The 25,549-nt window shown below is 53.5% G+C and overlaps 1 protein-coding gene and 1 long non-coding RNA gene across 4 annotated transcripts in view; one reads left to right on the forward strand and one right to left on the reverse strand.

The window, feature by feature from the left end:
* Positions 1-1,713: 1,713 nt before the first annotated feature.
* LOC103660225 lies at positions 1,714-4,012 on the forward strand. Of its 2 annotated transcripts, none has more exons than XR_567752.2 (3): positions 1,714-2,022; positions 2,138-2,830; positions 2,975-4,012. It is a non-coding gene; the product is annotated as an uncharacterized LOC103660225 (long non-coding RNA). The 2 variants fall into 2 exon arrangements; XR_005838105.1 differs by having other exon boundaries at positions 2,980-4,012.
* Positions 4,013-14,871: 10,859 nt separating this feature from the next.
* The window catches only part of CFAP161 (cilia and flagella associated protein 161), an 11,429-nt gene continuing 751 nt past the window's right edge, over positions 14,872-25,549 (reverse strand). Inside the window, exons 2-7 of one of the 2 annotated variants that reach the window (XM_008687818.2) lie at positions 25,041-25,130; positions 24,234-24,466; positions 23,145-23,229; positions 19,292-19,450; positions 17,412-17,485; positions 14,872-16,765 (exon numbers count right to left, since the gene is read on the reverse strand). In XM_008687818.2, the coding sequence (XP_008686040.1) occupies positions 16,606-16,765; positions 17,412-17,485; positions 19,292-19,450; positions 23,145-23,229; positions 24,234-24,466; positions 25,041-25,130 (801 nt within the window). In that variant the 3' untranslated portion in view covers positions 14,872-16,605. Of the gene's footprint in view, positions 16,823-17,411; positions 17,486-19,291; positions 19,451-23,144; positions 23,230-24,233; positions 24,467-25,040; positions 25,131-25,549 lie in introns of both variants that reach the window. The other variant, XM_008687816.2, reaches the window with a different exon arrangement.

A 25,549-nucleotide genomic window follows, 5' to 3' on the forward strand; every position in this document is an offset into this window, starting at 1 on the left:
CCCCCGGGAGATTTGGGAGCACAGAATAGGCCCAGACCCTGCAGAGTCAGGTGGGGGGAGCCGTGGGCTGGTGGGTTGGTTCTGAAGGTCCGGGGAGTGGGAAGGTGGGCCTGTCTGCAGAGGAACCAGTGTGCACCGCGGTGCAGAGACTGGAGACAGGACGCGCTCAGCATCCACGGGTCCGCACATGGAGACAGTTCCTAAGACGCCCCGTGCTTGCTCTCCCGACAGCATTGCTAGGCTCCCCACCACCCAGCCCGGGATCTACGACTATCCCCCACTCCTACTTTTCCTTATTTATACGTTTAGTTCAACTCCTGCCAGTATACATTCCAGACATCTCTCAAGCATGCTGACCTGTCTCTGTTCCCTCTGCCACCTCCTGGCGTAGGCTCTCCTGCCAAGCGTCCAGGGTCCCCCCAGAGCCACTCTGCCTTCCTCTGCATCAGGGCATCCTCCCCCGTAACCACAGAAACCGAACTTTATACCTTGTAGCTAACACTCCTCTGAGCTTCCATACAGACCACTGGATAAAATCCAAACCCATGAGCAAGGGACGTAAGACCTCCACTCTCTGGTCCCTGTGCCCCCCGCAGCCTTGCTAGACACCCCTGCCTCAGACCCCGCCCCCAAACCATACTGCTTCTCACCTCCAGGCTTGTGCCCCCCCTCCCGCCCCCCCACCCCACCCGGTTTACTTAGCTCATCCTTTGATCCACGGCTAGGGCGTCACCTTTCTAAAACCTTCCTTTGAATCCCCCCTACCTCCCCACTCCGCCAACGTGATCCGCGGCCCTTGCTCATGCTCTGTGAGGCCCTCTGTGTATTCCCAACCCCGTGCTTCCAGGTGTCCTATGATCACTCATCGACATATCCATCCGACCCACTGGGTTGTCAGTATGTCGAGGGCAAGAACTGGGTCTTATTCCTCTCTGCGTCCCCTGATCTAAACCAGCAACTGGCAGACCGTGAGAAGCTCAAACTTTTCTGCACTAATTAAATAATGGCCTTGGCAATGGAATGAGGGTGGGGCACTTCCGGTGACTAAAATCGGGAATGCAGGGAGAATGGCTGGAATGGGAGCAGAGGAAGAGTGTGCTTCGGACACGGGGAGTTTGGGACACGGGGAAGTCCAGCGAGGAGGGATGCCTGCTGGGTGCATGAACGTAGGGACGGGAGACCAGGGCTGGGGACAGTCATCTGACCATCATCAGTGTATAGAAAGCAGCCGAAGCCAAGGACTCGGATTGAAAATAACCTAGACCGTACAGAAAGAGAAACGGCAAAGGATGAACCCTCAGGAAATTCCAACGCATAAGGGACGGGCAATGACGAGGTGCTCAGCCCCAAGGCAGGGGTGACACTGAGGAAAGAGATAAAAATTGTTAGAAGTTCCAACACAGAAGCCAAGGGGAAGGGAGGGTCCATTTTGCATTTCATTCAGCCTGCACTGGCTTTGGGACAGAACAAATAAACCCCAGGAGCCCTTTGGCAAACTCGTTTGGCTTCTCGTCTTTCTTGGAGGCCCCCGGAATGAAACAGCTGTCATTTCTAGGGTGCTAAGGAGGAGATCTGGGGGGAAGGCAGATGGACGTGGCTCCAGTGAGGATCTGGTCGCCATTCAACTGATTTCCCAAAGCCAGCGCTCCCTGGTGCAGCCCACAGTCCACTTCCCATAAATCGGAATCCCTGTGTATTTGAACGGAAATAAAATCCACGTGTTCGTGATTCATTTGCACTTTATGTAACCAAATGTGGGGCTGTCGCCGTGTGATGTCCAAGGGACCATGGGAAGCATCTTTGCGGCCAGATGTCATGACTGGCCAAGGAAACGAGAAGGAGACAAAGCTTGGCCAGCCTCCACCGTCATCGGAGGCCACCAGCAGGGAATGGATAGGTGGAGTGTGGACGCAGAGACAGCCAATCCCCCGTTATCAGCGCACGCCCACGTTCCGTGAGTCAAGCTGCAGCATTGCATTCCAGGCAAGCCACATCCACAGGCAGGTAACGGTCGTCACGCAGGTAACTGTCGGGTCACTCTTGTGTGTTTAGCGTATTCCCAATTTCGATGTTACGAATAAAGCCAGAATGAAAATCTTCCTCCATGTTTCTTTTGCCCCGTCTCTTGTTCCCATAGGGTGAGCTTCCTGGATCAAAGGGGATCGCCGTGTCAATTTTGCATTTCAGAAAAGCTGCATTAAATTACTCTTTTGCTGACAGTGAATGAACTTGTCTTTCCTACCATACCTTCCCCAGCATTGTACTTGGTCAACGAAATAATCCAGGCAAATACAAGGACGCTATGAAAAGCCATGTTTCCGGAGACAATTTTACACAGTATGGGAGCTACTAATAACACAGATATTGTGTTTTTTACAATTATAGACACATATAAACTCAATTTTATTTAAATGATGATGTGGGTGTGGTGTATTTTCTATTGGTCAGAAGAGTAATTTTAGAGGGAATGGTGAAATTAATCCTCACATCTCAGTATTTTAACCCAAAAGAAGTTGTTTTTTTTTTTCTCTCTCTCTCTCATCCCCACAAAATCTGATGCATGTCAGGCTCCCCTTTAGGGCAGATCGTAGGGCCCCAAGCTGTCCTCTCCGGTGCCTTCACCACCATGACATGATGCCTCCAGAGCTCCGTGATGGGGGCAAGACAGGACAGGAGTCTTTCAGGGTCCTGGGCCAGAAGTGACGCACGCCATTTCTACTCAGGACCTATTGCCTAGAACGCACCCCGTGACCAGGCACAGCACAAGGCTGCTGGAGAGCACGTGGACGTCCTTGGCCTCCTTGGCCTCGTCTGAAGTGGGCTTTGGAAGGTATGTTCTCCGAAGGGGTTGCAAAGTTGTCTTCGCCCGCTTGCCGCCCGTTGGACGGTTGGGGTCTCCGGGCAACCACAGAGCTCACAGTCTCAAACAATCACAGGCTTTTTAAGGCAGGATTTTTTTTTTTTTTTTTGGCAGTACAGCTCTCAAACTCAGTAGTCCGTTTTGCGTCCAAAAACCACACCCGTTGTTCTTTCAAGACTTGCTTCCCAGATGTGCTTTATTTCTTCACTTCATGCCTGTAAGCCTCCCTCTGTCAACGTTCTACTGACGGCCTTCAGGCCACCTGGAGCAATAGGTGTGACCTTCATGGACCTTCTCGAATTTGCTCTGAGACATTCTAGCCAGAGGGAGATCTTAAATAGGTGTTCCAGCCACGCCTTTCATCCACGTTCGGCCCTGGTTCCAACTGGGCGCCAGGCCGGGCGCCACACCCTCGATCTGACATTTGCCTCTGGCCACGCAAGGTCTTCCTTTATCCAAGTTCTTAGTTGGTCATCCAGGGGCGGTGAATTTTTCCAATTTTCTTCGTTGCCTTTTATTTCTCTTGGAAATTCGTCAGTTCCGGATGCTCCTGTCTTCCTCGTTACACCTTGTTAAACGGCCGGTGACCAGCAGCCCACACTCGCAGACTCTGTGTCCCGACCTCTTTCCCGGGGTCCGCAACCTCCCCGGCAGCCCAGGTGCCTTCTGGCTCAACACAGCAGACTAGCCTCATCAGTATTTTAGCAGTGCGCAACAGGGACTGCTGGCTTCTGGGCTTCCGGTAGCCTGGCCAATGGGCCAGTGCCATGTACTCCTGGTTTTTGTCACCACAGCGTCTTAGTTCTATTACCAATTTCTAACTTAGTCAGAAGGAGCTAGGGTATATCGCCGTGCCAGATGAACCCCAAAATTGAGGAGCTTAACTGCACAGGTCACTGGCTTGCTCCTGTCAAGTCTGACATGAGTCCCTGCGGCATTCCATGGCATCTAAAATACATGTTCAGGAAACACACTGAAAATTAACAATGCTTACTTTGTTTTCCTCGATTTTCCGCATTGAGTATTTATCACTTTGTGATCAGAAGAAAACAACAAATGCTTACATCAACGGACAGTTCAGTTGCTTGGTGGATATGGTTCTTGTATTTTTTTTAAGATTTTAACTTTTTTATTTGGTGGGGGCGGGGCAGAGGCAGAGGGAGACAGAATCTCAAGCAGACTCCCCAGTGAGCGTGGAGCCCGACACAGGGCTCGATCTCACCACCCTGAGATCATGACCTGAGCTGAAACTAAGAGTCAGATGCTTAACTGACTGAGACATCCAGGAGCCCTGGGATATGGTTGTTAAGTCACTGACTTTATCCCTGGAAATCTATATTCTCTGTATGGGCCTTTCACGAAGCTCTTTATACGATTCTGCATACTGTAGAGCCCTTGTCCACCGAGCTGGCCTTTCCCAGGTGAAGGGTTCCTCATTCCCAAAGCATATGAGAGCCCCTCCCTCCTCTGTCTGTGTCACTGCTGCTTACGCAATGCTGGCATTTGGATATGGTAGTAATGTTCTAAAAATATATTCGTGTGCTTTCTTCTCTTGGATTTTTGTTTCCATTCTGTTTCTAGGCGGCCTGAGGCATGCACCTGTCTGGGGATGGGAGGAAAGGCAAACGGACAGGGCCAGGAACGTAAGCAAAGCTTGGGACGTGTCCCATGGGACTCTGGGGTCTCCTGCTTGTGACGTGTCCCATGGGATGCTGGGGTCCCCTGTCACATGGCAGTCTTATAAGCCTATAAGATTTGCTGCAAGAAAGGGAATTCCTAATTGGTTTTACAGCCCCATTCCTCCCTGGCTTATTAGCAAGCATGTTCAGGTGCAAAATTTCTTCGTTTATTCCATAACATAGAGAAACTACCTCTGGGCCCAGGGGAGACACTGTGGCCTCAGACACTGCCCCACAGGGTGAGGGCAGAGCACAGGGAAGTAGGGGGACAGGAACCCACTCTTCTGGTCCCAGAGGACAATGGACATGAGGGGAGATGGGCACGTCAAGGGTAAGGGGTCCCATATGTTGGTCCTGAGGTTTTAGGGGAGGTGAGGGAAGTGCTTTTGCCCAGTTCATGCTGGACTCCTCGCAGGTCCGGCCATAGGGAAGTGACGACCCGCTCAGCGCAGAGGGAAGCCACATCACAGTGAACGGGAGAGGCCTCAGGACCCGGGAGGTGGCCGTCGGGTTCAGCAGTCGCAGGCAGCTTCGCCTTCCCCGTGCACGGGATCGAGAAGTTCCAGTGTCTTGAAAAGGATGAGCCGAAGTGGGCTGAGAGTTTGGCTGGGGAGCTAGGCCAGTGAGTTTCCTGGTTCAAGGGCAAAGCCGCCCGTACCCCAAGGCCTCAGGACGGCCACAGCGCTGTCGAGAATGGAGGTGACACTAGGGCAACCAGTCCTGACCAGGCCAGCAGAGAGACCGGATCGCTCAGGTCACTCACTCCCATCGACGGCATCCATGGGATGTCGGGGAGAGAGCTGGTCACCCCTCAGCAGCCACCGGTCCTGGGTGGTGATCAGGATGGGGCTTAGGGAGGGTCTAACAGGGCCGCCCACTGGTCCCAGGACCTGCGTTCTCCCTGCGCCAGGCACACCTAGTAACCCAGTGCACCCCAAACGCCATCTCGGGGTAAGGAAAGACAGCGGGGACAAACTTAAGAGATCAACATTCCTACCTAAAGGGGCTGTTTGAATTATTGCACTGGAATGAGAGGCAGGGCTGGATTCTATCTCATTAGCCCCGTCCTGGCCACTCCTTTACCAGGAGGTAGGACTTCAGGAAGAAAATCACAGTGGTGACAGAACACGAGAGTCCTCCAAACTGTACTACTGAGTCAGTGTTCCACCCCGGCCACATTGTTTCATATTCCGCAAAATCATGATCTCTTCAGCCCCAAGAGCCATGCATCACTTATGAGAGCAGGGAGGTCCTGGGGAGGGACACTCGTGAGCAGGGAGATCCTGGGGGGACACTCGTGAGCAGGGAGGTCCTGGGGAGGGACACTCGTGAGCAGGGAGGTCCTGGGGGGACACTGTGGGGAGCAGGGAGGTCCTGTGGGGGGACACTCGTGAGAGCAGGGAGGTCCTGTGGGGGGACACCCGTGAGAGCAGGGAGGTCCTGGGGAGGGACACTCGTGAGAGCAGGGAGGTCCTGTGGGGGGACACTCGTGAGAGCAGGGAGGTCCTGTGGGGGGACACCCGTGAGAGCAGGGAGGTCCGGGGGGGGGGCAAGAAGGCAGGGAGGTTCGGAGCCCTTGTGGGTAGGAGCCAGGGTTGAAGGTAGGCATCAGGACCGGCAAGAGTGAAACAAGACAGCCCCACAGTGGGCGGCAGGGAGTGTGCGGAGAGAGGTGCTGGCTGGAGCGTGGGGGGCATGGCCACACAAGGAGTCACACGTGGGGAACCAGAGCTCCCTCCTCCGCCTGGTGCACACACGTGTGGTGGGGACCACACGCAGATCTAAAAGGGATACGTTGGCCACGTTCTGTGGACTGTCCCTTGTACCCCGACACCTGCGCCACAGCCAGGGGCTCGATGAATGAATGAGTACATGAACAGACCTCAAAATAAAACCATGTGATCAACACAGCTATTTTGCCCCCAATTTTTCCAACATATGGATATCAATTAGTCGGGCTCCCATCACCGTTCATTTGGCGCCCGCCGCCCTCGACAGAATACGATACAAACAGCCGTGGTTGTCAAACCCACGCCCATTGACACCCTTGAAACTCCACGTCCTCGGGAAGCTGTAATGGGAACCAGAAAGCTTGGGGGGTTGAGAAAGACGTGGCATGAAAGAGGAGGCGAAGAGGGCGTAACTGGAAGGAACCCCAGCTTTCTGAAAAGCGAGACTCGCACAGCAGCGTCAATCGAGCACTGAGCCGAGCAAGGAGTGAGGACGGTGGCCCGCAGCCCTCACATCCCGATACCCTAGTGCACGGGGCCCCAGGGCAGAGCACAGCTGAGCCTCAGACCCCGAGGTCAGCGCTGCAGCTCTCCCAATGGCTGGTTCCCTGTGACAGTCTCAGGGCTGCTGGTCCAGGCCTTAACCCCCCGCCCCCCGAGTATGACGATCCATCAGACACTACAGAGGAGGTGGGGGGCTGGATCCGGCGCTAACACCAGCCTCAATGAAGCATTCCTCGAGGTCCTCGTGCAGCATCGTGCCTGGTCAGCACACCCCAGAAAGAACCTTCTGGACCAGGCTGGAGCCTTGCCCAGCCTGAAGGACCCATTGGGCCACTCGACAAACACGTGCCGAGCATTAGGGAGATGCCGGGCACTGGGCTGTTGGTAGGGACGCTGCGGTGAGCAGGACCAGGGAGTCGTGCCGGTGCCCATGTGTTGGGGTGCTGGGCAGGGGAAGGGGGCATCGAGGAGAAAGCACCTACCTGCCTCGATGCTAGGAGAGCTAACTGCAGTGCAGTAGGTCTGCACTCCCAGATCTGATGGGACTCTGGCCTGCGGGCAGGTGGTAACCACGCCTGAGACAGGATGTGGGATCGCTCTAGAGGATGTCCCGGAAGAGTAAGCAGACCTTGACAGGAGGAGCCCCGCAGCACAGGGGATGATCCGGGGCTGAGAGCAAGCCTCGGGTTCGAGGAGGGACACATTTCCTTCAACAGGAGAGTCTAGGTAGGACCCCAGGAGTGGGAGATACCCCAAAGCCTCAGCAAAACCCTCAAGACAGACTGTCACCTGGCCATCCGTCAAGGCCGGAGAACTCAGGGGCGGGTCTCCCTGCAGTGCCTGTCAGGAAGAGACCGTCCCGATGTCCTGAACCCCTCTTCTCCCCCTAAGCGGCAGCCCCAAAGGTCGGACACCGCCTCATTAAGCTCGACGAGAGGACCTGCCAGGCCTCTGCCAGCGGGGACGCAGGTGCCAGGGAGGAGGGGAGACTGCCCTCTGCGGCCAGTCAGGGACGGGGCGTTACAAGGGAAAATCCCATTGCACCTGCTGAACAGTCTGCGTTGAACGGTTCAGCAACGTAAAGCGGTCCAAGGACGCTCTCCCGCCGAAGGGACAGCAGAGTATTCATCCAGGGGTCGGGAAGGAACCAGCCCGCAGGACAGGGTGAAGGGAGAGGGAAGGACTCCGTCCCTGGCTTGCTCAGGGCTAGGGCCACATGGGAAACCGGAGGAGTAGAGGCAGGTACGAGGGGAGAGGGGGAGGGAAGAAGGCAGAGACGAGATGACAAAGACAGAGGTGGCAGGGATGGGCTCCGGGAGAAGGGGATCAAGAGAGCGAGAATGGGGGGGCGGGGAACTGACCATATGCCAACGCCCCTAATTCTCCTTCAGATGGGCCTCTCCCCTTGTGGCGTGACTGTCCCATGCGGTCCATGGTCCCTCTGTGTCCTGACTGCAAGCACCTGAGGCTTCCTCACCGGGGGCCGGGAAGCTGGAAAGCCAATGCCCAGAGCCGCCCTCCGTCCCTGGCAGGTGGCGGTGACAGTCCGCGCTCAGCCCTCCGGCGAGTGCCTGAAGCTCACCCTGTCTTCCAGTTTCTTCGCTGGGATGGGTCCCTTGTGCCCCCTGTGTCCATCACCTGCTTAATCAGGCACTTTTCCTGACGTTCCCCCTTCCCTGCTTCACAGCACCCCCGATACATTCACATCAAATAAGCCACTTGCATTCCCATTGTCGCAGGGTCCACTTCCTGAGGAGCCCAGACTAAGGCCCGCCCCACGCCCACATCCACCCGGTCGGGGTGGGGGGGCTCTAACACCTCCGGCTTTCCACCCCCAGCCATCTCCCTCAGGCCTCTCCTCTGTCGAATGTCCCTGACACGTCGCCATGTCCCTTCTGGGGCAGAGGGGAAGGAAGTGGAACCAAGAGGCCTCTCTTGCCCCCGTCCCAGCTTCCCCCTGGAAGGGGGAGCTCTCGGTTCGGGGGATCCCACCAGCCCCCAGCGAGCCAGGCAGTGTCCTGGGGGGCTGCTCGCAGGCCCTGGCACTTCAGTTCAAGGGTGGTGCTGCTTCCTGCCCGTCCGTTTGGGAGCACATTCAGGAGACATGAGCAGATGTTTGGCAGATGTTCAACCTTGCTCACGTCAGCCAACAATAACACAGCACAGAGACATTGCAGGGAGGGCGGAAGGGAGGAGGCTCTTGGCCAGCAGCTGGGGACAGCCAGAGGAGACACCATGCCCACTGGCTCTGGGGGGGAGGTGGCGTTCCTCTATGACTGGCCAAGTTAGAGCACAGAGCACGCGGTGCCGGTGTCTGGGGTGGACCCTGGGTGGGTCAGCCTGTGGCAGTCCGCTCCCTGGCAGAGGCCAGGACCCCAACACTGGTACGGAGCCTGCAGAAGCTGCAAGAACTGGGGTCCTTCAGAAAGGGTAGGCTGGGGACCCACCTAACTAAAATACAGCCCCTGGCCCTCTCACGGATGCACAGGGGCATCTTGAAGCTCTCCCCACCGGACTGGGCACAGTCCCGATCTCGCTTGGCACAGGGCTCCAGAAAGCCCCTACAGATCAACAGAGCTGGTACCCAAGACAACCGCACCCACCGTCCACCTGGGCTCGCAGGACGCGGCAGGGTGGGGGAGCTCCCGGGTGCGCCAACGCAGTCTGCAGGTGCTCAGAGAGCTGAGCCTTTTCTAGAAGAGAGCTGCCTGTGGCCCCACCATGGGCTCCTGGCAGCTGCCAGCCCTTCTCCACGGCTCCTGCCACTGCTCCCCGCTGCCCGGATCTAGACAGCTCCTGAGCTGAGAGGCTCTCCTTGCACCCTGCCTCCCACTCATTCAGTCGTGCCCGGCAGGCTCCGTACTCCTGCCACCTCCACACATACACAAACACGCACACGCACACATATGCACACACACACACACGTGCACGTGCACACATTTAAAGCAGGTCTGAGTGTAGAGCTGGAATGCACACCCGTGGTCTCTCCCCATAGGCACTGTCGTGTGGACGGATTTCCAATCCTACCGGCTCTGGTCCAGCCAGTGGAAATGCCCTGAGGGTGCCCGGCCTGAGAGGCGCTGCTGCTTGGTGGTTAGGGCTCTGGCTCAGGATCCACACTCCCCTGCTGCGTCGTTGGACGTTGACCGGACCTTGCGTCTCCGCTTCCTTGCCTGCCCTCGCCTGTCCGATTCGGGTAAGGATGGTGCCCCCGTCACAGGCCGCGTGCGGGAATTCTTCCGGTTGGTCCGTGAAAGCGCGCTTACACCCGCATCTGGCCCGCGTGAGGGCTCCACGCCCGGCAGCCGTGCCACTGCTGAGATGCCCAGACTGGGGACCCACTCGGGGTGCGTTCTCCTGCCCTCGGGGAGCGCACAGTCGAGCCTGGCGGACGGAGAAGTGATTCAGAGGCGCAGGAGCGGCGGCCCGGAAAGGCTGCGTGGTGCGCGGTGCTGGGCGGTCAGTCCGCCTCTCCGCTCTCCTCCGCGGGCGAGTGAGGCCGGGCCACAGCTGAGCCTCGGGGCCCTCCCTCTGTGCTCAAAGAGGTTGCAGTCACGCGGAGGACACAGATGCTACTGAGCCAGTGTGCAGCGAGGCCGGGCGGCCCTCAAGGCGGCAGAGACGCACACCGGACGCCCGAGCTGCAGTGCTCAGCCCTGTTGTTATGGACAGAAGGGGACAGAAGGCTGGACGCTGCACGGGAGCCTGAGTGCCTGGCACGCGTGGTCTCACTCCATGTGCACAGCAAGCCCTCCAGACAGGTGATGTGGGGGCCCCGTCTTTACCCCATGAGCCGATGGAGGCTTGAAGAGGTGTGGTGACTTCCAGGGTCCCACAGCTGGTTGGCGACCAGGGTCCCCATGGAGCTGTCGGCCCCGGAGCCAGGTCCAGAAGCATGATCCCCTCCTGCTTCTCACCTGCCTTATCTCATTGTGTTTGACCTTCTAAACATCGCTAAGAGGAAGTCAATAACCCAGCAGAGGAAGCCGGGCCTTGGCACCGAAGCCAGCACCAGAGCTCAGCGGGGCTGGAAAGGAGCCTCGAGGCCTCGGATCTGCTCGGACATCACGCTGCCGTCACTTAGGGAGGTTTCGGAGGCCAACGTCCCTGGGCCTGGGTTCAGAGTCCCGTGTCCTGGGGAGAACTCCAGACTTGGGTGGGGATGTCTGCCGGGAGTCCCAGAGGGGCTGTGCCCCTGGCAGAACCCCTCGGAAGGCATATGCCCCATGTGCTGTTGGGAAGGAATTGAACTGATACTCTGACCACAGCACTTTTATGGTTTTTTTCCCCTCTCTTAAAATGTGCATTTTTAAAACTGGAAACTCCCTAGTGTTTTGAAATTTAGCTCAACGGTTGAGCAATTGCTGGGCATTGACTTGTTTGCGTTTTTTCACATTGACCCCTTGTGGCCGCTCCAGAAAACTGCAAGACCAAAGCTGCAGGAGGGGAAGCAGGGTTCTTTCCCAAAAACCAGCAGCTCCCTGGACTCTCGTCCCAGCTGGCTTCCCTCGGGCCCATTGTGAGACTCACCAGCCCAGACCTGTCCTCCTTGTTCCCTGGAACCCAGTCGGGCCTCGAGCTACCTGCCTCATCCTCCCCACTCATGGGCCATGGCCCTTCTCTGCTCCAGGTAGGTCGCCCCACCTGTAAGAGGACAGTGAAGGCCCAGCTGGCTGTGGTCCCCGGCTGCCTTCCAGTCTGGGGCAGAGAACACGCCCCCCCCCCCAGTCTTCATCTGAACATATTCTGGGGTGCTTAGTGGATACTCTCTTGCTCTAGAAGATTCTTCACATAATAACCACCTGTCTTCCCTACAGCATAGTCTCCTCCCAGGAATGCAGCCTGGCTCTCCTTATGCCACGTTTCCATGACAACAGAATTTATATTGCGTTATTAGCAAATCTATTAATGATTCTAAATGGTTATTCTTACAAATAAAACAGCGATTTCCCTTTTTAAAAGCTCCAGGTGACAGCAAGAACAGTTGCGTGAAGTTACGAATGGAGAAAACAATGTTTCTCCCAGCTTTGCCTTTGGTGAAGGGAGATAGGAGGAAAAAACGAAATCGTCCGCTAGAACCGCCGGAGTGCTCTGCTGTCCCCAGGTTCAGGCCCTCGCAGACTCTCGCCGACTGTGATTGCCGACTCAGAAATGACCCTTTACTCCCCCTGTACCTCTCCCGTCCAGGGAACCCTCCTTTCTGGTCCCATCCCCCGCTCCCGCTCGAGACCACGGCGCAGTGACTCCTCGCCAGCAGCCCACACTCTGGCCTCCCCTTCCCGTGCCCAAGCCCCTCTGCCCCTCTCTCACGCCACGTTCCGGCCCAACTCAGCTGCCATCAGCTCGCCAAGCACATCCTGCTTTTCCCCAAGTCGGTAGCTTTGCTTATGCTGGGGTTTTGTGGAGACCCCTGTTGCTGCTTCTTACCAGCAGGAGAAGCCACTCTTCATCTCGTAAAGCACCACGTCCCCAGTTGAGGACCTGAAGGTAGGAACGCATTTCCTCCTCCTCGGATCCCCCGGGCCCAGCTCAGCACCTGGTGTGAAACAGTCAGCAAACTCTGTTGGGTTTGACTAGACGCACAAAGGTCGGCTGTGAACGGGAACGAAGTGAGTCCAGCCCTGGTTTGGGACCAAGCACAGTGACAGAGACAAGACCTCTTCATGGCTCAGACGCACACATCGCTAAACTCACACGTGAAGGCGGGGGAAGGGGCGCTGGGGGGGGGGCACACCCACACAGAGCAGCTGTTCCCCGTAACTGGGCGCTGCCAGTGCGGCCCTGACTGCCCCGGTCCCAGATGGTACCCTCTCAGCAAGGTGACCTCTGGCAGCCAGGAAGCGGCCGGTCCCAGCCCCCGGGCTGTCGGGCTGCTCCAGGCTCGCCCTGCCCAGAAGGTACAGACACCATCAGTCCTGAAGTTGTATTTGCTGCCAAGCACTTAGCGCGGCTTTGGTGGGGCCAACCATCCAGCAGATGGCCGCGTTGTCGCTGGGAAGCAGCTCCGTCCCTGGAAAGCCGCGTCTACACCGGGTCAGACATCCCCAGGCACTGTCTCAGTTTCCCAGCACAGCCACTCACCCACCTGTGTTCTGACTCTCAGGGATGGGCACCCTCTCCAGACCTGGGGTCGTCCTTCTCGTCCTCTCTTGGCCTTAATTCACCAGGGCACAGAGTCGTAGCGTTCTCTCTCTCTCTCTCTCTCTCTTCCCCGACCTCCACCCTGGACATCTCTCTCATCCATGCCTCCTGCCCCTGCCTTAGTTCAGAGCCTCACCTCTCCCCCCAGGACCCCCCCTACGTCCCTGCTGCTTCCATAATAATCTCTCTAAAGCAAAATCCTGCCACTTTCCTCCTCAAGCTCTTTCAAAGGCTGACTGTCGCCTTTGAGATAAAATTCGAACTCAATAATTCGATGCACACAGCCAACAGTGATATTCAAAACATTGGACAACCTGCCCAGTTTTTCCTGAATGTCACTGGGCACCAACCAAACCAAACAAACTCCAGCCACAGAGTCCTGACGGCCGCTTGCAGGGCCAGACGCTCACTCTTCGGCGGCTGGACTGTAGTGCAGGGCAGGGGTGCCTCCGGGGGCGCCTCTGGGGCTTGGGTTAGCAGCCAGTCTCCCAGCAGTGCGGGGCTATTACGGTGCTCTGCCTGCCAGTACGTCCTCGCCGGGTGTCTGTCGAGCGTCAGCGGTGTAGCCAGCCCGCAGGAACCGGCCTCTTGCGAAGGCCCCGCTTCTGGGCACGGCTCCAAAGGCCACACTTCAGGGACGTGGAATGCCCCCCACCCCATGTGCTGGAAGGCTCTTCTCCGTACTCCTGCTCCAGTGTCATCTGGTCCCTGGGCGTGAGTAATCTCCCTGCTCCCCCACGTCCTCCGCGGCCTGCAGCGCTCTGCCCATGAGCACGCTGGCGGTCTCCCGCTCCCCTCCCTCACTGCAGGCTGTTGGTCTCGGTCCTCACCCTGTCCGCCACCCCAGCAAGAGAACGGACACTCGGGGTGCGATCCACAGACCTCGTTCAGGCGAGCGGGTGAGCCCTGGGGCGGGGGGAGCCTGCAGTCCTCGACTGGGGCAAAGCTATGCAACATCACTGACTCTGGGGCATTTTCTCTATAAAAGCCAAGCAGGCGACACTCAGCACAAGCCCCCCACGATTGTCATTGTAAACCCTTCACGGTAGGTTGTGAGCACTAGCTAGACACACGCACACTTACCTACTTGCGTTTATAAATTTTACACATGTCCATTAAACTATTATGTATATTTATAAACTAACATTTTGAACAGTAGAAAACACACATTAATGCATTTTGAAGGATAGAAGAATGACACACATAGAAGTTCTAAGCTTTTCCTTTCACATCTCTCTGGGCTGTCTTGTGGGTCCCCGCACTGGAGGCCACTACTGAGATGCTGCGTGCCTTCCGGGCACTGTAACCACGTCCAGAACAGGCTTGTCCTGGGCGCCACTCTGCACAAAATCCTAGGTTTCCATCGGAAGCCAGATCAGATGCTAAAAGCAGATTATTCATACACCTGCAGTTACCTTAAAAGCACAGTGTGCCCCTATAGAAAAAATATATATATAAATAGAAAAAAGACCCCTTTATAGCATGCTCTGTAAGTGGGAAATAAATATCCAGAAGATAGAGGGTGGTGGGGACCAAAGGGCAGATGTGCCCCCAGTGGACGTTTAGCCACGTCTGGAGACATTTCTAGCTGTCACGAGAGGAGGGGTGCCACCATCATCCGGTGGGTAGAAGCCAGGGGTGCCATCAAACATCTCCAGGTAAATGCCATGCACAAGACAGCCTCCCGCAACGAAGAATTCTCTGGAGCAGACACCTGAGAGTGCCAGGTCCTCCACTCTGGCATAGAGGAGGGTCTAAAAGGCCTGACCTGCTCCAGTGCCACCCTCTGGCAGAAGCTCTGTGGTCATGAGCAGGCGACTTAATTGTACAAGCCCACTGCTACCCCTGTGCATGGTATGGCCTCATTCACCTGCCCATTCCTTTAGTCACGCAACAGGTGCTTCTCAGGAAACGGGGATACGGCAATGAGCAGCACCCGGTCTAACCCCGAAGAACAGTGAGGGTCAGTGAGGAAATTGATCGTTTGATAATGTGCTCGACAGACCCAAGGCAGCTGTCCGATGTGACGGCACGAGGTAACGGTGGGTCCGAATTCAGTAGTGCCAGTCTCCCGGCTGCTGGCTGCCTGTCACCCCGCTAAGAGGCACAGGGATGCCTTTTTCAGAGTTTAACGTCTCTAGATTTAAACGACTGTGCTTTGCCGTCACCTTCAGCCATTATTGACAGTAACCGCGGTCTTGCAAACTTGGTCAGCAGTTCGCGTACTAAAACCCGATGGTGGTTCTCAGGATGCCACTGACACGTGGCTCAAGGCAGCAACGTGAGCCCTGACGTTGTCTGGAAGCTTCCCGGGGGCACCTGTGACGGTCGGAGGAAAAACCCCCAGAACTGGTCCAGATGCGTGCAGATAGCTTGAACTGTTGAAGAACGCCTTTCCCCACACGGAGCCCCTGCCGACCTACTCCCAGTCCTGCTTTTGCACTAGGAGACACACAGGCGAACCGAACCCTGCTCACCTGTCAGTGCGCTCAGCCCAGACTGCACATGAAAATACAATGGCGAGTGTTTAAACATATTGTGAGCTCCGCTCCAAGGCACTCAGGTGAACATCTCTGGAGGTGCTCGGGCAGCTGCATTTTTAAATCCCCACCCCAGAAATTCTGACTTAATGGTGTGGCGTGCAGGTGGGCCTTGGGCGTGTTTCACGTTGTTCAGGGGATAGAAGTGCAGCCCGGCTGAGACTCACTGAGGAAAGCTTCCCTGACCACCCCCAAGGAACTGCTGCTTCTTCCTCCGCCTCCTCTCGCAGCGGGTCTCCACCTTGGCTGCATGAAATCAGACCAAGCCCGAATTTCTGGGCTGGGGCCCAGGCATCGGCAACTGCTAACATTCTCCAGGTAAATGCAATGCACGGCCAGGGACAGGAGTCACCCCCTGCCTCCTTAAAGAGGGTCGACCCGCATTGGCTTGAAGCAGCAGCTTTTTAATACACATCGACACCACCTGTGACTTACTGTCTGCCTCTTGGTGTATTTGCCTGTGAGACGGCCGTACGGTTGATCTTTACCTGCAGGGCTGGGGGCCTCGTCATCCCATGATAACACCTTACCTTACCCGTCACGGCGGCTCCACGGAGAATAACAGACGAGCAAATACGTGGAAGGATACATATTTATTTTGTCGGGAATCTTCTGATCACATAGGTGCCGCGGCTAGTGTGCCCGTTTCAAAGGTTAAAGAGATCGTGCACTTGGAAAATCATTACTCAATAGTGTGACAGTCAGGTAGAGGTCCTGACCCCCGCTAAGTCAGAGGTAGAAACAAACATACAAGGGGGAAGACATTTAGTGCCAAGGTCAGGCCACAGCTCACAGCTACACATGGTTGACTTGTTAATACACCGTGTGGGGGGGGGTGACAAAATCCTGTGTGGTTCTGACGGCTTTATCCCCCCCACACAGGGTCCTTGTAGAAGCCACTGTCAAATAGGATCTAAAGTTCTTTAGGAATTTATAGCCAACAAAGGGATATCATCTGTCACCTTCAAGTACCACTTAGGAGCGATTTCCGGAGCCACTTTTTCCTGTGTCCCAGACCCCCACCACGAGTTCACTAATCTTCATATAGCCTTGGCTTTAACATAGTGTTCAGGGACTTCTATGCTTTGCTTAAAAACAGCTTGGGGCACGACCTGGCAAAACTAGGTGTTTTTGAGGGCGCACAACTGAGGTCACTGCGCCCCGGGGTCCACGCCCTGTTCCGGGGCTCGGGTGTCCTGCTCCAGGGCTCGGGTGTCCTCCGCCTGAGGCTTGGGCACGTCCAGCATGGTGGACGAGTCTTTCCGGGGGTTCCCAGTCACCAACATCCAATGGTTCCTTGGCTTTTCGACTCTGTGTGAATCCAGATCCGTGTGAGCGGCTACCTCCGCTTCCTTTCCAAAATACGTACTGGGGCAAGAAAGGGCGGACACGGGTTGGAAATGGAGTAGCGGCTCTGGGTAGGTCACTCTGTCCACCCCGCCCTCCAAGCCCTGGCCCCAGCAGACTCGGGCTCGGGGAGGGGGGGCTCTACGATACATGTTTGCCGGACGTTTGACCCTGCTTGGCCAATGAGGAGGGACACTGGGTCCCTTATAGCTAAAATCCTCTTGTCGGGGAAGGACTTGTGGGACACAAGGGGCTCGGGTAGGATTCGTCACACCTTCGAGTCCTTTGTGACAACACCTCATCACCAAAGGACTTCTTGTATATGTGGCCACACTCTTTGAATCGGGCATCTTGGGGCGCCTGGGTGGCTCAGTCAGTTGAGTGTCCGACTCTTGATTTTGGCTCAGGTCATGGTCTCAGGGTTATAAGATCAAGCCCCATGTAGGGCTCCACGTTGGGTGTGAAGTCTGCTTGAGATTCTCCCCCTCCCATTGCCCCTCCCCCAAACCAAAATAAATAAATAAATATAAATAAGTAAATCGAGCTTCTTTGCTTATATTCACAGCCCCTTCCCTATCCGCTGCATTTTGCCGAACCGAGCAACACATACCTTAAGAACAGGTGTCGGTGGGCTGCCAGTCCCCGATTCGTGTGGCAATGATTGATGAGAACTTTTGCATTTGCCTTTAAAGATGAAGAGAGTGTGTTATTTACATTATGAGCTAAGACCTCCAATCCCTATGGGCAAAAATTTGGAAATACACTATATATTCATTTAAATGTAGCTTTAAAAAATAGAGATATGGAATAGCCTAGAAGCCAAACCATAACGGATCGATTACATGCACCATTGCAGGTGCCCACAGGATGGAACAGCCTAGAATCACTCAGAGCCATGCTGGAGAAGAGCTTTCAGAACATGAGATATAATCAGTGGTGTTTTTAAGTGGAGAAGATAAGGATATTGCTGATGTCTTATTTTGTTAAAAAGAATTAAAATAAAATAAAATAAAAAGACATGCATGGAAAAAGGCAGAGATGATAGACGCCAGCGGCTTTCTCAGGAAGGTGGAATTACTGGTTATTTTCATATTACTTGTGCTTTTCTGATTTTTCCTTCAGTGAGCAAATATTATGTTTATAATCAGGAAAAAAATACATATTATTTCAAACTCCTGGCTCCTGGAAGCTACACTCTGTGCGAAGAAGAACAAGGCGGCCCCTGCCTGGGGACCAGCCCGGCTCTCCCAGCAAGGCCCTCACTCTCCGCTGGGACCTACTCAGCTCAGAGGATGCCCACATCCGACCAGCCCACCTACAACCACGAAGGGTCAGAGCGCAAACAAGACCGTTCGGTGATCTCACCCGAACACAGAACACGCCTTGTCCAAGCCGCAGATCACCTGACATCTGCCCCTTCCTGACTAAGGCCAGGGGGAGCCTGGCTCAGGCCACCCTCCCACCGCTAAGGTGGGCTGAGATGCCAGTCGCACGATTACCCCCGCTTCCTGACGGCATCAAGAGCAGAGCCCCACTTCCTAGGAAGCTCCCTAAGTCCCCCAACCAAAGCCCAAACTCTAGGACGTGTCCTCTGTGCCACCCGCTTCCTGAGACGTGCCCCTTTGTGCACCTCCTGACCCCAGCAGCAAGCAGGGAAGCTCACGTGTCCAACCCCAGGGGCTCCCAGCGGCTCTGGCTGGAAGGGACTGTCAGGGCAAGGTGGCGAGGACAGGTATGAGGCTCCCAGTGCACAGACGGCAGCCGTGCGCACATGAGGCCTGAGCTAGCAGAGGGGACAGAGCTGCTGGCCAGCCCAGTGCTTTCCCACAAGCCCGGCCATGACCATGACGACCAGGAACGCTTGGGAGCCGCTGGGAGCCAGGCACTGGTCTAGCGAGCACAGTGAACGCACCGACCAAACCTCATCAGGCAGATACTAGCATCACCCCATTTCACCCAAGAAACTGTGACAGTGATGGTTGAATTCATGGAAATGGGAAGCAGGTTCCAGGAGGGCAAAGCCTGGCAAAGACCAGCGAAAGAGAGCAGACGTGTCAGGCATGCTGCAGTGTGGACCGTGGGTCTATCGGCCACACCAGAGGAGAGACCCTGCTGAACCCGTGTCCACCTGCAGAGCTCGGCAGAGAAGTGCACTGTGCCGGTGGGTGCCAGGGGGCCTGGAACTGGGGGCCCTTTCTGGGTGACCACCTCGGCTGGCCCACCCTTCCAATCCTTGCCCGCTGCAATTCCACGCTCTCCCCGTGACTTCCAACAACCGCTCGCTCTGCATCGGCCAGATACGTCTGGAGCAAAAGCAAAACCTCTGGCCCACCCAACCCGCCCTCCCGTGAGGACCATGCCTGGGGCTCCAGTCCTGCAGAGCCCAAGCTCCTGGGAAAGTGCCCAGCAGTGAGAACGGGAATGAGAAGCCCCGCCCTACAGACTGGAGTAAATCACACCCACAGAAGGGCTCCCCGGGGCTGCGCTCACCGGCACGGGGAGGCCCTCATACTCCAGGCGGAGCTGGGGGTCCAGGAACGCAACCTGCCAGCAGTTCAGGTAGGAGGCCTCATCGGTCAGGTACACCTCCTGGAGCCAAGACTTCTTGGACGACTTCAGCAGGGTCCTGTGGTCACTTGATAAATACAACTGAACAGGACAGCACGCGGGTGAGCTACGTCGCACAACTGGGGAAGCAAACGACCCGCCGGCCGGGTGTCAAGTGCACACAAGTCGTTCCGGAAAATCCCCTTCTTGCCGACTGCACGAGAACACTCAGGTTCCCTCCACCTTAGAAAAGTCATCTCAGAATGCCGAGCCGACTGCTCCCGCCCCCCACATCACCTCCACCGCTTTGCCTTCCTTTGTACACCAAACCCACACCCTCCTCCTCATCCTGTCCCGGCTCCCCCTCCTCCTTTTCAGGGCTCAGGCCTGCAGCACTGTTTCCCTTCTTAGCAATAGTGTTGCCTGAAACTGTCGTGTGAAGTGAAGTGTCCTCACAGCCGACATTTGCTGTGTGCCCCCGAGGGGGCCCGCACCCCTCTGGAGCTGATGTCCACACCTGCGACTTATTTTGGCCTCCTGTAACTGGGCCAAGAAGCACCCCATCCTGCAGAAAGGTCGGAAACGTTAGTCGCTTGTGAGCTCTTTCCTAAGTGAGCTTCACCCTGAAGCTGGAGGCTGTCCCTGCCTGTTGGGTAGGTTTTCACGTGCAAAGCTGTGCCACCAGGCGCTCGCCCTGGGGAAGGCAGAGATGAGTTCCTCTCTTCAAGGCCTTTCCTGACAAGCAGGAGAGTGACAGAGGATGGGACTGGAAGCAGCCGTAAACTCCTGTAAGGTACGGCTGGCCAGCAGGGGTGGGGAGAGCTGCAGGCAGGCAGGGAGTGCAGGACAGGCTCTGGGGAGGAGGCAATGTGGCGCCGGGAGCCTGAGGGGCTGGCAGCACGTGGACAGGGAGGGCTAGACATACCACAGAGGGCCTTAAATGCCACCGTGAGCAGCAGCGCTAAGCAAACCTGAGCCCCCAGGGCATCAATCTGGCAGCGTGCGTCTACTCTGTCTGAGGTCGGGACCAACTAGAGGGGTCAAGCCATGGACGCCTGGACTGAGGTCCAGGCATTGGGGATGAAAAGACAGGCCCAAAAGCACTATGAAGGGAGAGCCATGGGCTCTCGGTGATCGGGGCGATGTCAGTGAGATCCGGGGCTACTGGAAAACCAGGACTTCAAATGGCAAAGACTGTCCACTCAAACCACAAACTCTGCTTTGTTAATGTAAAGAAAAATAGTCATGAATCAGGAACAAATCTGGAAGGCCGGTATTTTTTAATGAATGCTTCAGAAGCACTTGCTAATTCAAAGACAGGAACGGAAATAAGAGAATTTGAGAATGGATGGAATCGTCGTCCCTTGAGAATGAAAGCACCGTCTACCCCGAAGTCATAAGAGAACCAACTGGAAAATGATTAGAAATAATAAGAACGAGGGATTTCATCAGAGGCGAGTCTGAACACTTCTTCTATCTTTGTTGCAACTAACTAAGGGTCTCCCTACAAGGAGCGTCTACGATAGAAGATATGGGGGGGGGGGCAACTTGAACGAGATCAGAGTCAAATCCACGGGAAGAAAACCACAAAACTTTACTGAGAGATAAGAAAGAATAAATGAATAAATGGCAAACATCTCAGAAGAGTAAGTGTTGTGAAGCACTGAATACGTGAATTTACGTAATTTTCCAGCGTCAATCAAAATGCCATGTGATTTTTTTTTTCCTACAGGGAAAAGAGACTTGCAGCAATAATTACATTTAACTGAGAGGTTAATTCCTAATACAATTCAAAGAAGTGCAATGAGAGAGAACTAGCCCAATAAGCTGTCAAAATATATTATCACATCATAAAGTATAATTCTAGAAAAAAAATACACAACTTGAGTGGAAGGGGTTAAAACAGGAAGTTCAGAGACAGCAAGCAGTATGGGCAGTGATGCCAAGGGGGGCATCCCGTGTCAGTGAGGAAAGGAGTAATTACTCAAGAGATGACAAAGGTGCAGCTAATTAGTCATTTGGGGGAAATCGCTGGTCTGCCTAGAACCTTGTATCGAAATAAATCTCACGCAGGTAAAGAACAAACGGAGCAGAAGTTAAACTTCAGACATCGAGAAGTCAATACAATTTCTTGTTACGGCATCTCTGGAGCAGACCTTATAGGGCTCTGAGCAAGGGAAGGAACTACGAAGGAAAACACGGATACGTTTTACTCAAAAATATATTAGAACAACCGTGATTTAAAAGCCCAGCAGCCGGGGCGCCTGGGTGGCACAGCGGTTAAGCGTCTGCCTTCGGCTCAGGCGTGATCTCGGCGTTATGGGATCGAGCCCCACATCAGGCTCCTCCACTATAAGCCTGCCTCTTCCTCTCCCACTCCCCCTGCTTGTGTTCCCTCTCTCTCTGACTGTCTCTATCTCTGTCACATAAATAAATAAAATCTTTTAAAAAAATAAATAAATAAATAATAAAAGCCCAGCAGCCAAAAAAAAATAAAATTAAAAAATAATAATAATAAAAGCTAAGTAGCAAATGGAAGGAAACATTATCAACAAAGTGACAAAATGTTGTAATCTATCGAGGGTCAGACCCACAAACACAGATCAGTGCGCAGGCAAAGGACAGAGCATTTGTAGGAGACAAAGATGGGAGCGTTAAGGACAGTGTTGGGGGGGGGGCGGAAGAGAGAGAGAGAGAGACCAGAACTGGTGTTTCCACATGTTGTAGTGCTTGTAACTTGCCCTGTGTTTTGAATCTGTTCTGAGAGAACAGAGTGTAAAAGGAAATAAGCCAAAATGTGAGTAGTGTTAATCTCTGGATCACACAACGGTGATTTACTCCCCCTCTCTCACCAATATGGTATTTTCTCTAATTTCTACATTTAAAATCAGGCTGTGGCTTACCATCTATGGTGTGTAGGGGCTTAACTGGCAACGCTGATTTCTCCTGGTGGCACAAAAGGTAATAATGCTGCCTCATACAGGCATGGAAGCTTTGATTCAGTGAGAGATGGTAAGTGGTACCCATCCTGCCACTCGACAGCGGAGCGACTTGCCCCAAAATCACCTGAACTCGTGCCTCAGTTTCCCATTGTAAAATTGGGGTAAAATAGTCCCTAGCTCAAAGACTTATTTGGATGATTAAGTGAGAGAGAGAGAGAATGTGTGTGTGTGTGTGTGTGTGTGTGTGTGTGTGTGTGACATGTAGTAAGGTATAATAATCCCCTTTTTATAGATGAGAAAGACTCAAAATAAGTTAAATGATTTATCTGAGGTCCCAACGCATAGATAGACATCTCAGCTAGAGATAGACCCAGATTTATCTGATTCTGTTATCCTCCTAATCCCCAAGGGGAAGAAAAAGATCAAGTTTAAAAAAGAAATAAAGTAAAAAAAGAAAGAAAGAAAGAAAGAAAGGAAGAAAGAAAGAAAGAAAGAAAGAAAAAGAAAAGAAAGCTTCAGATAACATACCTTGCTAGCATTGGTGACATTGACAGCTGTCAGATGATTAATTAATCCACTCATTAACTTACAGGTGGAGGTGGCATAAAGTTTTGCTTTTTGTCAGCTGCATTGCAAAAAGAGTTTTCACTCTCTTACTCCTTGGCATCTAAGGGTGTATTTTCGTCATTTGAAAAGTGAGGAGAGAAGTGGCCCAAGAGCCGCGGGCTGACGCTCGAGAAGCCAGAGGTGGTGCACACACCTGCCGAGTCCTCTGTCCACTTCCGCAGGTGGCCACGAGCCCACATGGAGATGAAGACCCCTGGCCCACACCACCACGCACCGTGAGGACTCACCATTCTGCCTTCAAATCCTCCCGTTATCGCGAGGCAGAAGTTCTGTCCGTATCTAAGGACTTGGCCCATGGCATTTCTGTCTGCACTGTCAGGGAAGAACAAGCATCATGTCAACTCTCTCCATCAGAATCGTTCTACATTCTAGTTTTTTGCATATGCAGTTTTGTTTATAATCAATTTTCTTGATAATGTGTATTCACACATATTAACTGATTAAGTAACTGAACATTTTCAAAATGGTCATTTCTTTGGGTCTCCAAATCCAGCTGGCACCCTGTCCCTGTTCCCCCCATAGCCAGCGGGCAGAGCATCCCGTCTCTGTGAGCACATCCGCTATCCTACGCTGAGGGATTCTGGTCAGGTGCGCGGACAGCTTTATAAAGAGCCACACCTAATCAGGTGTATGCACTTAATACAGCCTTGCCTCCTGAGTCTTCAGGACACGGAAGCTGTGGTCAAGTTTTAGTTGCCTTGACATAAATTATCAGTATTCAAAGGAACCCTGAATTAAAGACTTAAAGGACTGGCTATATACTTGTCATTGAAACATTGCTATCATTATTTAATTAACAAAGTAAAAGCAATACTTTTTCGTTGTTATTATGTATCTGTTCCCTAAGGACTTAGTTGCCTATTTCAAGATCTCAAGTACATTTTTAGCAAACTATTAATTATAAACTAACAAATCCCATGTAGTGCCACCTTGCGCCGAGCTATCATTGTTACAAAAATAGCAACATTAAGAGCAAAAAAAAACACTCAAATGAGCTCAGAGCATCCAGAGATGTTATCAGGAAAACCCAGCTTCTAGGCAGAATATGATTTTAGTTTCCTAGATCCAATACTTAGGATTGAAGCATTTATAACTGAACACAAATTAGCAGTTATCCTGACGCTTAAGGTGAAGGGCGTGTAAAGGCCGCCGACAGCAATCCCCAGGGGAGACAGACAGCAAGATGGGAGTGGAAGACAGAGAGTGTCCTGTCACTTTCACTTCCAGGCAGCACTGCTCCAGGCCTAGGGCTTCCCGAAGCTCTAAGGGAAAACATATTTATGATAAAAATGAGCGGAAAATTAAAGTATTTCTACCTCAAAACGATAAAAGTGTTTCTGCCAACTGGGATCCTGGTTTGAGCCGCGCTCAGGCCACAGGGGACCTGTAACTCGTCACTCAGGTGGGCTGTGATCTCATCCGGAGTCACGCACAGGCTCAGGTCCCCGCCCAAACACCAATCAGCTTCCGTCTCAGGGTAGCTGGGATTCACAAGCATCACTTTGTCGCCACAGTGAACGTATCCGTCCTCAGTCACGGAAAGCTGCATCTACAATTTAAACAATTTCTCAAACAGACCATGCGTGTCCTCATCAGCCAGTGTCGAGACCACTGCCTGACGCACCTTCTTTCCTTCACTGTCGAGGACCCATTTCAAGAGGGGTCATATCATTCAGATGACTTGTGATAACTTGCACTCCCTCAAGTCCTTCATCCTCTTCCTTTTCGTGCTGCCAACCGCCCTCCCACTTTGCCAAAGTCCCTCCCAAATCCCGAATGAAGTAAGAAAGGTGGTGAAAACCCACACGAGCTGAGCCATGATTAACTCATTCAGACTCACTGGAAATGTCTGCAGCACGAACTACAGGGTGTTTTGCAGACTCTTGTATTGATCCGCTCATTTCTTATTTTGGAAAATGCGGGTAAACATAATTAAGAGCAGATTTCTCCTATGTTTCTAAAATCTTAGGAAATTTTAAACATTGTGGTTTTCAGATCTAAACGGGAAAAAAAAACCCAGTATTTTTCAAATGATAATTCATTTATGGAACGTTTGCTTGCTTAACATACACTCACACTTAATTCGATAGGATTTTGAAAACAGTGTTTGAATTTAAAATTACCGGTCTCAAAAGATTCTCTTTGAGTATCCTGTTTCTCTGTATGAGAAGCTGTCCCTTATCTCTCTTCTCCAAGAAGTCCTTCATGATCTCCTGGTGAAAGAAAAAAATGAAGGAACCCCAAAAGGTTAACAATGGTCCTGAATTTACAGACCCTGGTAGCTTACAGGTCAGAAGCACATCAAGCTGAAAAAGCAAAATTTGAGAAAAAGGAATGCGAGCATCGTGGGAATGGTGGAAATTGCTTCCACTTTATTTTAATATTTTTACTTCTTTGTAGAATGTTTGAAAAAAATGAGAAAGACACTCAAAAAGAAAAAGAAGCATCACCCTCGAGTACTCCATCCAGAGACAATCATAAATAGCATTTGGAGGCCATGTGTCCCCAGCAGAGGTCTCCCCTGGTTGTCCACCCCCATCCCCACCCCCCCAGCTAGACGGATGCGTGTTGGTCCCTCGCCTTGTCTGAGTGTAATGTCAGGGAAAGGGACACCACGGGGACGCCTAGGAGG

The sequence above is a fragment of the Ursus maritimus genome, unplaced genomic scaffold (genome assembly GCF_017311325.1).
Source record: "Ursus maritimus isolate PB19 unplaced genomic scaffold, ASM1731132v1 scaffold_27, whole genome shotgun sequence".
Classification (NCBI taxonomy): domain Eukaryota; kingdom Metazoa; phylum Chordata; class Mammalia; order Carnivora; family Ursidae; genus Ursus; species Ursus maritimus.